This window comes from Pygocentrus nattereri, chromosome 22, assembly GCF_015220715.1.
Source record: "Pygocentrus nattereri isolate fPygNat1 chromosome 22, fPygNat1.pri, whole genome shotgun sequence".
Taxonomy (NCBI): Eukaryota; Metazoa; Chordata; class Actinopteri; order Characiformes; family Serrasalmidae; genus Pygocentrus; species Pygocentrus nattereri.
In genome coordinates this window covers 16,271,260-16,284,338 of record NC_051232.1, presented here as the reverse complement: position 1 = coordinate 16,284,338, position 13,079 = coordinate 16,271,260, and the positions used below count along the sequence as shown (strand labels likewise).

Genomic DNA, 13,079 nt, shown 5'->3' with positions numbered 1-13,079 from the left:
TGACTGCTTGTAGGACGTTTATGTTGCAAACCTGTTCAATGTTTCGAAGTCATTTAAGACAATCAGCTAGAGCAGAGGTGTCAGAAGTCATAAGCAGTGGGCCACGTTAGACACTGGTGTCTAGTGGGCCGGACCAAAGTTCAGTTTATTAGGGTATTAACACGTCAACAACTCCTCATCAGTGTGTTCATTTTCTCTGAAAGGTACATTCTGAATAAACATATTGACTCAACAAATATCCCGTAAAAAGATCAGACAGGCCAGATGCTGAGGATGGCTCATCTATTACACAAGGTCTTTTAGCAAATCTCAGTGAATGTGAAGGATTTCTCACAGATGACTGCATTAACGGTTCAGATGCATTTATTTAGCTGTCAGCAGCTAAGCTGAAGAAAAGCTTACTTAGCTAGCTAACTGGTCTTAATATAAAGCTACCAGGTTATTTATTGTTAGATGAAAATATGTTAGAGCCTGTTATTGTACCTCATGCATGTATTGTTTGTACCTCATGCTGTGCAGGGAGCTGCGGTGGAGGATGGGCGCCTGCGGTCTGGTGATAGGCTGGTGGCAGTGAATGGAAGGAGTCTAGAAGGCATCTCACACTCTGAAGCTGCGGAGATTCTGAGACGTGCCAGGGGTGCAGTCACACTCACCATACTCTCTCAAACACACCTCGCACACCGATAATGAGACACTATAACCTCCACTGAAACATTTCTGTAGCTTTATCTTCTAAGACTTGCTAGTACATTTTTGTTAGCCGGGCAAGTCAAGGGGAAGGACAACAGTGAAACAGTTTATAAGAATTTGTAATATATATTTTTTTAAGATTTCGTTTCACCACCTAGCTTGGGTAACTTATTCCTGCTCTTAAAATATTTTGTTAAAGTTTTACTGGCAGGACAGCGTTCATAAGCTTGTCATGACAGCTGATTATAAACCTACATTAGCATTTACAAAGGCTTGTTCTAAAAAGCATAATGTGTCACAGATATAATATATATTTACAGCCCCTTCAATACAATTACTCAGCATAATTAATTCTGGTATTTATTTCAGAAAAAAATGCTTTATTGATAATAAATGCTACTATAAAAGTATATTATATAACTGATTTAAATGTTTTAGCTGCCCATCCCACAGTTCCTCCATCTGGCTCATATTAAACTAGAGAGATGCTACCGTTAACTACGTCTTTTGATGTGATTAACACTGCTGTTGACACATAAATGTAAAAAAATGTATTCTCTCTCAGTGGTTGGTGTGCAGTAGCCATAAAACACGAGAACATACAGACTTGATTACATATTACTTGGTCTGAGGCTGAGAATAACAGTTATACGTTAACATTATCTGTGGTTGTGTCAGTTGGTGCTTATCACAGAAATTAAGGTACCATTAAATTTAGCTGATCTGACTAGCTGAAATATTTTTGTTGATCTTGAGAAATCAGAAGAGGCACGGATGGCAGGACAGTGGGTATTGTTTTGAGGATGTCGTGCTGTGTCTGAGATGTAATAAATGGTGCCTAGAAAGACAAAGTATTCGTCATTAATTGTGCTCTGTACACTTCCATTAGAAGGGTGTGTTCTCATAAGTGGAGTTCGATAACTGCTTATTAAATGTAATATTTAAATAAAGGAAAAACAATCATGAGCTTTTAAGCTGTTCTGAGTAAAATTCGATGTTTATGTAATTTATGCATGTCTCTTATCAATTTGTGCATCGTCACCATCAAACTTAGTAGAAATAAATGGCCATGGTTGGAAAATCTAACAAGTGTTAATATACTCTGTCACTTCAGAAGAAGCTTGATTCTCGGTGATAAACCGACCATTAAAACTACTGGTTGGAACCCTTGCAGTGAAATTAGACTGTTGTGTTTATATTACCACGGCATTTCCCACGGCTGTGTGCCCCTGGATCCCCAAAGACTCTGCTCAATGTACTGTCTGTCATAAAGGCTGCTTTTGTTAACTTGGCTAATGTATTGTTTGTTGATGCATCATCTGTGTTAGATGGCATTATTTTTTTCTGATATTATGTAATTTTTTCATTTTGGAGCATTTCTATTGGTCCATTTAACATGAGCTTTTTTTTTTTTTTTTACATAATGTGAAGCATAGCTGTTGTGTTCAAATGGAGTAGCAAAATAAAACCAACATTTTTTTTTTTTTTTATTGGAGTGCAACCATACACTAAGGTGACCTTCTAGGACAGGGCCCGACCAATATGATGAATGCTGTGGCTGATGTAGATACAGATACCAGCTTTATTTTTCTGATAACTTCAGAATCAGAATTCTGATAACATCAGCTGATAATTTCATTTGTATAGTACAAGCTGCTTTAAAAAGATTCATCCGATTTTGAAGCGCTGTATTTTGACAAGTATGAGGCCCCTAGGAACCAGTCACATACCAATTGAAAGATGATGCCAGAAGATGGCTCCCTTCAGTCTGCGAGGAGAAGGCGACTACTGAGAACACAGCGCTTTAAATTCTCCACTTCAATGAGTGAATCTGCCATAACTGTGCAACATGATTTTTGTGAACCTTCAGTAAACCTCCAACAGCTCAGAGCGTTCGGTGTTGCTTCCACAGCACTGGATGATCTGCGAAATCGCATTGAAAAGCAATGAGTGCAGTAACATCCGACACGCTCAATCAAGAATGGGATGAATTTGATTATCGCATTGCTGTCCGTACAGCTGGAGGAGGTCATCTTGAGCACTTGTAAAATTACATAAGAAACAATGCTCACTTAAACCATTTACAATTTACTACATTGTTCTCTAAAGATTTAAAAGTGCAATAAATCCTTTTGAAATCAGACGAATCTTTTCAGATTTGAATTTTATACCGGTTTTAGGTAAGCAGCATTTTATTCACTGAACGGATTTAGTCCTTAATCGCATCATTTCTCAAACTTAAACTTTCCACGAGGTCTCTTCATAAAAATGTACTTTATTTTATGTTATCCTAATGCTAAATATGAGGTTTAGATATATTTTAACATCACTGGTTTAACTCTGTGTTTTGTGCTTAGATTTGCCTGTGCAGCCTGAACCGTAATGTTTCAACAAGGGTTGATTTATTGGGTTCCTCAGTGGCACTACTACCCAGGATTTTGGATCCAGATGATTATCAAACTGATATATTGGTCGAGCTACACATATTCCATTGCTGCTTGTGACTTGTACTCTGGCTCCACAGGTGGCGTCTAATGGACCTTTAGGCTTTGAAAAGTGTAAACGTTCATGCTGCTAAAAGCAAAGTCTAGCCTGCTCAAATACTGTTGTTAAATGCAGTTGCTTCCAAAACTGTAGCAACTCTAACTGTTCACTCATGCAGTTCTACTGTTCAGTGGGAGAAGCCAACAGATTTCTCTTTTACCTAAATACATTTACATTTATGGCATTTGGCTGACGCTCTTATCCAGAGCGACTTACAGTTTCATCATTTTACATAGGCAGGCCAAGGCTGTGTTAGGAGTCTTGCCCAAGGACTCTTATTAGTATAGTGTAGGGTGTTCGCCCTGGTGGGGGATTGAACCCCAGTCTACAGTGTAGAAGGCAAAGGTGTTACCCACTACACTATCCAACCACATATAAATAAACCTGCTAGAACCATTTCACCGGAATGACTGTCGGCATTAACCTGCTTTGCTTTACCTGAATGTTGTCGGAGAAATATAATTATAATATATAATAAAAAAAGTATAATACTAGAAACTGTACTGTACTTTTTTTGTAACAGACTTTTACTAGAAAAGATCAATAAAATATCAAATTTGCAGTACATGACTATTTAAAAGTCCTGCTCCAGATTCTGTAAGTTTTATGGGGGTTACTAAGGGAACATTTTGCTCTCTACCAATAACAAGCAGCGTTCCTCTACTCACACATCCAATGGGAAGAGAAATAGTTAAGTGAGTGAGCGTCACTGCAAATAAATGCATCTAGAAAAACAAAAAGACTAATGAGAAGTTCCATGGGGTTCAGTTTAATCACATTGTGTAATGGAGGAATTTCCTTATTTTACATTACTGTTTAATTTCAATTGTATTTTAACCAATTATTTCCAAAGCTACAATGACGTATCATTCTACAGGTTTTGATGTTTTTCAGTTAATTTCAGCATTGGTTATATCAGGCAGGAGTGTTTTGTTGTTGTTGAGTGTTCTTGATGATTTCATCTGGTTTCATCTGCTAGGACTGCTGTTAGCCCTAAACTTAGCACTACAATTATATATTGATATATGTATTGAGATATATATATTGCCCAGAATCACTGGTCCTGGTCAGCGTTGAATTGCGACTAGAGCTAGAACTTAATTTTGTACTATAAAAAAAAAACCAAAAAAAAAAAAAAAAAAACCACACCTCTACAATAATGTTCATTTCTGTTAGCATGCATTGTTACAAGCTTCAGATATAACAAGACATTAATATACAGCTTACCTTCTATGTTGCACTTTTCTAATGACTAGTAAAATGCCTGGTTTATAGCAGCTACGGTTTTCCAGTCAAAAACTTACAAATGTGGTTGGACTTACCACTTACATTCCTAATCAGTTACGTATCTGCCTTGAATGATTTTCCCTTTCACGAAATTGGTCCCACTTCTTGTAAATCAAATCAAATTCAGATTCCTCTGTCAATGCCTAATTATGGTTTTCTGTTCAGCCTCTGAAGTCCTACGCGTTCAGTTTTAAACAACTTAAAAAGACACCTTTTCCCTTTTTTTTTTTAAAAAGATCCCAGAAATCATTAGGTAGAGTTCTGTGACTGTCTTAAATGTTATGAGAATACTTCGGAGAGAATCCCTGAATGAAGCTTGATGTCTAGTCAACCCTTCTTCACATGGAGAGAGGTGAAATGCATTCTCGGTTCATTGAAGCACAGAACACACAAAATCACTACACTCTTTAATTGCTTGGTGAAAATCACTAGTCATGTACAGTATGTGCTACAGGCCACTACGTCACACTGTCGGTGTATTCAATAGTGCCTTCATTCAAAAGCCAAAGCAATTTTTACTCTCCACAGACTACAAATGTACTAAGTAGCAAATAAGAGACTTCAACTGCACATATTTACAGCTTGATCGAGAGGCAGTTCAGAACGAGAGTGCATTGTGTATGTACTGACTTAAGGAAGCCCACAAGTACGCAAGCTGTGGAAAGTGCGTACGTAACCTTATAACGCTTCCATGGTGTTCAGATACGGAGGTTAATGAAAATTTACTTTTGCTTAGAGATACAAAATAACTTTCATTTGGTAAGTAAGAGCATGTGTTTGTGGTCCCAGTCGTTTCTGCTGTCCTTGTTCCTGAGCGCTATCCAGTGCAAGAGCTCTGTGTAAGAAGAGGAATTGACCGCCCTCTTGTTCTCAGTCACTAAACGCTGCGAACGCCTACCCCTCTTAGCCCTTATTCCTTGGTAATACTGACCTCTGGGCAGACGGAAGGAGGCCAAGTCTTTTTTTTTTTCTTCTTTTTTTTTGACTGTCATCTTGATTTATCTTTCCAGCTTTTAGTCAGCAAGGTTGCTCAATGAGCGGGCACTTGTAAGAAATGCCTTCCGTCCATCTGTCTGTTCTCAGTTCTCCATTTCACTTCTTGCCCTTTCCTTTACCTTTGCCCTTTCCAGGATCCCCGGCTTTCTCCTGTTTGGCCTCTTTCGTAGCTTTGGCTTTCTTTTGCTGTAAAGTCAGAAGACAAAGAAACATAAAAAAATTATGTTTGCTTTAACGTGTCACTAATATGTTTATGTCAAGGCTGTGTTGAGATTGGTCAACCACTTAAGAAATATCACGTATTAGCATTCTACAAGCAGCCATTAAAAGGGGAAAATATGACCACTGTGATGCACATGATCAGCAACAGTGTTCAGATGCTGAAGCTGGTGTTGGTGTAACTGTGGGGGGACTATTTACTTGACAGATGTTGAGCTCCACAACAGAACATTATTTTAATATCACAACTTCAGTGACGTCCCCAGTCACCAGATCTGAAACCAATAGAGCAGTGGCTGCCAAAACAGTATTCCATGCTCTCCAGACGGTCCATATTGTTGCTCCAACCCAACTTGCAGCACACAGGAAAAGTAAGGACTGTCTGGGGGGCCGTGATAACCAAGTTGGGAATCACTGCAATAGGACACTGGCATGTGTAAGAACAGGAGATTCGCAGCATAAATGTGCAGCTGTTAAACCTGGCAATTAGGTGATTCAATGAAGGCAACGTGATACATAATCTCTAAGGAATGATTCGAACACCTTGATGAATCTTTGCCACAAAGATTTCTGGCTGCTCTGAAACCAACGAGAGTTCTCCAGTATTAGCGCTGTTCCTAATAAGGTGGCCAGTGAATAGATATGGACTGTGATTGGTAAAACCCGCAATGCTCTACTGCAGTGTTCACCTTGATCATGGCATCAGCAGTAACTTCCTCCTCCTCTTCATCTTCTTGACCTTGGAGATCATTCTCTGGGTCTAAACCGAGGTCAACATCTGTGGCTCCTCTGCGACCTTTCTTTACTACCTGCAGCGAGTATGGGGTCAAGTGGGACTCCTTGTTATAAGCACGTGTGAAAGCTGATTTGACCTGCAGAAAAAAGGACGGGAAATGTGGGACAGATTAGTCAAATTACTTGTAATGTAGATCAGACAAGAACTCCTCATTATGGACAGGGCACTGAAGAGATGATTCAGCAGTTTGGCAGAAATGTTTTGGTCCTGCATACCAATGGTATGTGTCTCCGTAAAACCAACCAACCAACTACTTTGTTCTTTAACATTTAAACAATAGTCATTTAAAATAATACAAATAAAAATAAATAAAAACAAACAAAAAATTACTATTACAAAATCAATTAAGCAAATGATATAAACCATATAAACCACACTATACATATAAACCCCAGTTGTGCAACTGTTTTTGTTTTAATCTTGATTAACTTTTTTTGTAAGTTAAGTTTATTAACTCCAATAACTAAATGAGATGAAGCATAAATTACTACATAAATAGAGCTATATGACAGGCTAACATGCAGACCCTAGTGGTGAGATGCATTAAAGTTATCATGCTTGTCTCAGAGCATCCTCTCGGTCAGTAGTCAGGGCTCCTGTGTCGTATGTCCCTGTGAAATCCCAGGTATGATCTACACAATATCTGCAGAGTCATATGTATTGACCACCCTTAAAATTACAGTGTGTGCAAGATAACACAGCGGACCTTTTGTCCTACAGATTTTTCATCTGAGCACATAGCAGCCAATGGGATTATAAAACCTATTCTAGCAGATGGGGATTTAGCTTTAGAGCTCCTCCCACACTGCATTTCAAAACGTCTGCCTTCTTAGTTTCTCCAATATAAATGCTAATAAATAAATAAATGAATAAAACAAAACGCTTTTCAACAGGACTGAACACAAAACATTTTATAAACGACAGAAATATATTGCTATCCAACTCACAGCACATACCACTGGTTGAGAGCATGAACTAAAACACCTGACAGTGATGTTTGTGCTGAATCAGAATATATAAAACAGGATAAATGCTTTGCAGTTACAAGATATTCCCAGGTGGCCACTTATAGGCTTATGCCTTACAAGCTAAGAGCTAAGGAGCTAACAGTGAAATCCTGCTTTATGAAATAACATTCAGTATAGGCAAAACGCACAATCACATACCTTAGAGTCAAGTTTGGAGTAAGGGTCAGGCTGTCCACCCCAGCTACTGATCTCCATTATACTCTCAAAGTCCTCTTTGATGATGTCATAGTCATCCATAAGCTTCACACTCTGATTGGCCCCCTCTGAACCATGTGACTGCAGAGGCACCAACAGTGCAGAGCGGAGGTAGGGCAAGTAGTCCAGGTTCACTGCCTCCTTACTACTCAATGTCCTACAGAAAGTGAAACACAGGGCTGTGTACTCATTTAATGAGAACAGAATCGTGGGCACGGTCATAGTGGTGCTGTCAAGATTCCATTTCTATTACATTAAGAGCTCTAACTTGAGACCACAATTTCTCCCTCAATCCGAGGCGTAATGCTAATCATTATATATACATACACACATACATACATACACACACACACACACACACACACACACATATACTTACTTCAGACTCATGTGTGATGCAAGCTCTTGTACGATGCGGCTGTGTTTGCCTGTGGATGAAAACTTCCCTAACCAGCTGGGAAACGTAGGAAACTGACTCATGTAACCTCGCATCAACTCGCCCGGCAGCACACTGGCATAGATCGCCTAAAACACGTGCGCACACACACGCGCACACACACACACACACACACACACACACACACACACACAGAGCATATACAATTCATACAAGTATAAATACTTCTGTTTGTGTCTTCAACCTGTATAATACATAATGCACAAGATTTATGTTGGATGCAACTGTGTGTGTGTGTGTGTGTGTGTGTGTGTGTGTGTGTGTGTGTTACCTGTGTAGGCAGTAAAGACCATGTCTGTCGGGAGCGGATCTGTCTGTCCACCAAGTCTCCATCACTTATGCTGTCTGCTGTTTTACTCAGTAACACCAAATGATTCTTCAGATTTCCCCTAAACACCACCACCACGATGGAACAATTGTTCAAGAAAACAAAAGAAAATCAGATACATTTAAAAGGCAAGACTTAATTACAGGGCCTAGCAGCCAACAACCTAATCATTCATATAATACACTCACTGAGCATTTTTTTTTTGGTACGCCTCTTTGTTTCTACACCCAGTGTCCAGTTCTAGAGAATGTAAAAATGCATATTTACATAGGCATAGTTTAATAAGGAGGGCTCACTATGTACAACTGACAAATCATGAACACTGTTCTCTCCTTCATCAAATGCAAATCCTGCATTTGCAAAAGATGGCGGTAAACTAGGGGACCTACACAGTCTTGACTCTATAATATAATATAATATAAATAATAATATTTATGTCCCCAAAATACATATGGCAACAGAGCAACACCAAGACAATGGAGGCCTATGGGCAGAAATGGATTGTTCCCGGCTGTGAAGGGGATATAAATCCATCTTAAATGCTGCAGCTTGTACAAGCACCAAAATATAATTACAGCATCATTTATGGTGGAACAGGAAGTTCGCAAAACAAGCTGGCAAATAAGAAGCCAACTTCAGCACCCACATCTAACAGGATTCTTCATTACATCAATTCAATGTTGATAGTTTGCTCTGCACATTTCGCTCCAGACAGTTTCTGAAACCTTGGAAAATATTGAGGAGGTTCTGCTCATCATTTGACACAGAAGACAGGGGCAGTTCCAACTTTGTTAGCGTCACAACCTCAACTACAACCTGTAAGCAGCCCTGCTGCTGTAGTGCCAAATCATACAGCTATAAACAGGTATGAAAAAAACACATCTGGGCATTTTTCACCCCAACCAGTCAGGTACCTTCCATGTAGAAATCAGAACAATCTGAAATGCTGAATAAATGCATGCTATGACACCTTTTAAAGGGGCCTGCTATTATAAATGTTACCAAAGTTAGCTCCACAAGCAAGAGCTCCAGCTCAAACAAACAAACAAACATACATTACTCCTGCCATTTAAAAGGTGTTATAACAAAATCCAGAACTTACAACCTTTGTTTTCATAAGACCCATATCATTTTTCAATACATTTTCTGCGTTCTCTTTTCTATTTACAAATATTTGGCTAAACCCAATGGTTGAAAACACGTCCAGTAAGTATCACCATAAACATACAGCTATAAAAGCTAACACCTTTGGAAAACAACTGTGATCAAAACAATAACTGCTATTAATAATCATTGTTAATGATTTATCTGATAAAGACAATTGGGTTAATATAATACTAATAGTAACGTATGATCCCACATCCTGACGTGCATGCGTTTTTGTGCATTACCTACCCCGCTGCAGCTGGCCGTACATGTATGTAGTTCTCTTGGACAAAGAGTGGTGCTAGTGAGTAGTCATGGAAGAAAAGATCTAACTTGTCGACTAAAGTCATGTGGGCAGTTTCTTCTCCTGAGGCAAATACTTTCCTGCACACGTCAAACGGCCCCTGTACAAATACACACTAATTAATTTCCCTAATAACAGTCACATGTATTATCCATTCACATGTATGAAAGTGTGGTTGTGTGTTCCATAATACATAAATTCAATAGCATGAATTTGAACATAAGCGTGTACCATTTTCATGTCTTTCTTGGCTTTATTAGCATCTGCTTTTGCCTGGTCGTAGGTCATGACTTTGTCTGTGGCTGACCACATACACAAGTTATGAAGAACCTAGGGGGAAAACGCATTAGAAATGACATGAAAAAGTCATCATTAAAGCTTCACTTTGGAAAAAAAGCGAGCGAGTTTCTGAAGATTCTGTAGACATGATCTTTCATGATCAGTCAATTTTACATGCACACTGGGCGAGACTCCCAAGTCAATCGCCTACCTCTGTAACATGATTAAATTATAACTAGACTGGAGGGACACTGTCTAGACAAAAGGCATCTGCCAAAATGCAATAAAAGTTAAAAGCAAATTCTAAAAGACTACATTTTTAACGGTAGACTCATTTTACAGGTACAAGTGGAGTCAACAAATTAGCACTGATGTGATTCAGCCTTGACAAAACAATAATTTACATTTACATTTATGGCATTTGGCTGACGCTCTTATCCAGAGCGACTTACAATTTGATCATTTTACACAGGTAGGCCAAGGCAGTGTTAGGAGTCTTGCCCAAGGACCCTTATTGGTATAGTGTAGGGTGCTTGCCCTGGTCGGGGATTGAACCCCAGTCTACAGCATAGAAGGCAGAGGTGTTAACCACTACACTATCCAACCAACCAACCATAACCACAATAATGATACAGCATTGTGTCTGACAATACAAACATGGCTGTTAACTGCCGTTTAAAATACCTGTCGAACATCCTGATTTGACGCCAATATGATTTCATTGAGTGCTGGAGGTGGGATCTTTAAACCTTCTTTAAAAGCAATGGACATCATGGCACCCTGATTGATTAGAGAGAGGGTGTAAGTGAACAAAATGAAAGCAAAAAATGAAAGCTTGAAAAAATAAATAAATAAATAAATTAAAAAAATACTAAAATACTTGAAAATTACTGTTATTGCCATTCTTAGAGAATTTTTTTTAAGAACAGCAAACCTGCTGAACCAAAAAACAGCTAAAGGAGAAGACAACTGGTTCACTAAAACAGGTTTTCTGTTCCTTAACCATGTACACGGTAAAATGACTGTCTGACGTAATCAAACACATGATACAGATGTGGAAGACAGTGGTTAGGATAAAACCACTGGATTGTTCCTTTAAAGAAGGGGTGCCCAATCCTGGTCCTTGACATCTACTATCCTGAAGAGTTTAGATCCAACACATTTGGTTTTATTATTCAGATGCCCCTGAAGGCCCTCATTACCCAGATCAGGTGTGATGGATTAAAGCTGGAGATACACTCTGTAGGGTGGTAGATCTCAAAGACCAAGACTGGCCAACCCTGCGACTTCGACAGATTAATAAAAAACTGAACATAAAAACTGTCCTAGAATGTCACAGAAGGGTTTGCCAAATGTTTCCACTGACAAAAGAAGATCAGGGAAGCTCATTACCTTTATCTGTTCCACACGGGGACGCTGAAAGCGCAGGTCAAAGCAATAATTAGCAAGCGAGCGGATCTTTTGATGATTGCGGTCGTTACACATGCAGATAATGGGGATCTTCGATTGCTTTATCAGACCAATCATCTCCTACATGAATTACAAAAACAGAGAGAAAAGATCAAAAAGCAAGCAGAGAAATGAACACAACCTTTTACCCATAAAACGTAGATGCTCACCATGCACTTACACTGTGATCTGTGTTACTGAACATAGCTTGTCCTTAATTCTAAGCTTCACTTTCTGTAACCTTAATCTCAAACCTAACTGACTTTAGATGTAATACCATCCCTATCAACTTTCACAAGATTGTTAGCAATTTGAGCATATGTAGATGTGGGATGGCTGAAATTAAACAGTTAACACTAGGAAGTGCTCCACCTTTTCCACCAGCAATGTTATGATGTAAATGTGTGAGAAATAAAAAAAAAAACAAAAAAAACAAAACAAAAACAAACCTGTATTCCTCCTCTGTCTTCATTTCCTGCCATGCCATCCACCTCATCCATTATAAGAACATGTTTATCACTGACTGTCTGAGATGTACCTGACCAAAAACGCAAAAGTGTGTTATTGCCATCCAAGAACATTGTGACTTAATTCTGTTTTTGCAGCCATATTTCTAATAGAGTCTCCTCAATGTATCCGTTGGCCTATAATATCCCATGCTGATCACCTACGGTGTTATCTGTATCAGGGAAAATATACCATGCCAACATATCGACTTTTTTGGACATGCCATTGCTGGGTATTTCACCATGTGAAACCCCTGATGCTTAAATATAAAAGCTGAACAATACACCAAAATATGAAAAATATACAAATTTAACCAACCTTAACTTTTAGCATGAGACTACCATACCATAACGTTATAAATCCATTCACAAACTATCATTACAAGTATGCCCTGTTGTGTGTAGAATTCTGATTGTAATGCTTGTAGGTGCTTTTTTGTTTTATGAAGGTTTGTTTGTGTATTTTGCTAGATATGCATTTTCTTATTGTGTATGTTTATCACATGCTTATTCTAGGTGTTAATATTGTACTTGTATTATAAATTATTTAAGGGTATCTTAACATTTGTTCAGGGACAACATAAAAATTTGCCTTTTGTTCTAACTCTGGCTCATTTACCATTCTGGTGCTACTGTTTATTAGTCAAGGAAAGTATCTGAATTTTTTGGTATGCTCAATAAATTTGCATTGATGCGAATTAGCTCTAAAGCAATGTCACTGTGACAAATAAAAACAACAAATAACATGCATTGCTTTTCAATAAAAGACTAATAAAATAGACAAATAAAATAAGAGGCAATTAACAGAAACCTGAACCGCAAAAAAATTAAGGGTAGCTATACCTCCAGTGCAAC

At 38.5% G+C, this 13,079-nt stretch overlaps 2 protein-coding genes across 2 annotated transcripts in view; one reads left to right on the top strand and one right to left on the bottom strand.

The window, feature by feature from the left end:
* The window catches only part of si:dkey-92j12.5 (multiple PDZ domain protein), a 104,756-nt gene extending 102,661 nt beyond the window's left edge, over window positions 1-2,095 (top strand). The window contains exon 42 of the mRNA XM_037532622.1: window positions 520-2,095. Within this exon, the coding sequence (XP_037388519.1) occupies window positions 520-687 (168 nt within the window). The 3' untranslated portion in view covers window positions 688-2,095. The remainder of the gene's footprint in view (window positions 1-519) is intronic.
* Window positions 2,096-4,911: 2,816 nt separating this feature from the next.
* Window positions 4,912-13,079, bottom strand: part of rfc1 (replication factor C (activator 1) 1) — a 22,799-nt gene continuing 14,631 nt past the window's right edge. The window contains exons 15-24 of the mRNA XM_017715032.2: window positions 12,168-12,256; window positions 11,662-11,799; window positions 10,954-11,049; window positions 10,222-10,320; window positions 9,936-10,090; window positions 8,484-8,601; window positions 8,135-8,280; window positions 7,699-7,912; window positions 6,426-6,608; window positions 4,912-5,703 (exon numbers count right to left, since the gene is read on the bottom strand). Of these exons, the coding sequence (XP_017570521.2) occupies window positions 5,614-5,703; window positions 6,426-6,608; window positions 7,699-7,912; window positions 8,135-8,280; window positions 8,484-8,601; window positions 9,936-10,090; window positions 10,222-10,320; window positions 10,954-11,049; window positions 11,662-11,799; window positions 12,168-12,256 (1,328 nt within the window). The 3' untranslated portion in view covers window positions 4,912-5,613. The remainder of the gene's footprint in view (window positions 5,704-6,425; window positions 6,609-7,698; window positions 7,913-8,134; window positions 8,281-8,483; window positions 8,602-9,935; window positions 10,091-10,221; window positions 10,321-10,953; window positions 11,050-11,661; window positions 11,800-12,167; window positions 12,257-13,079) is intronic.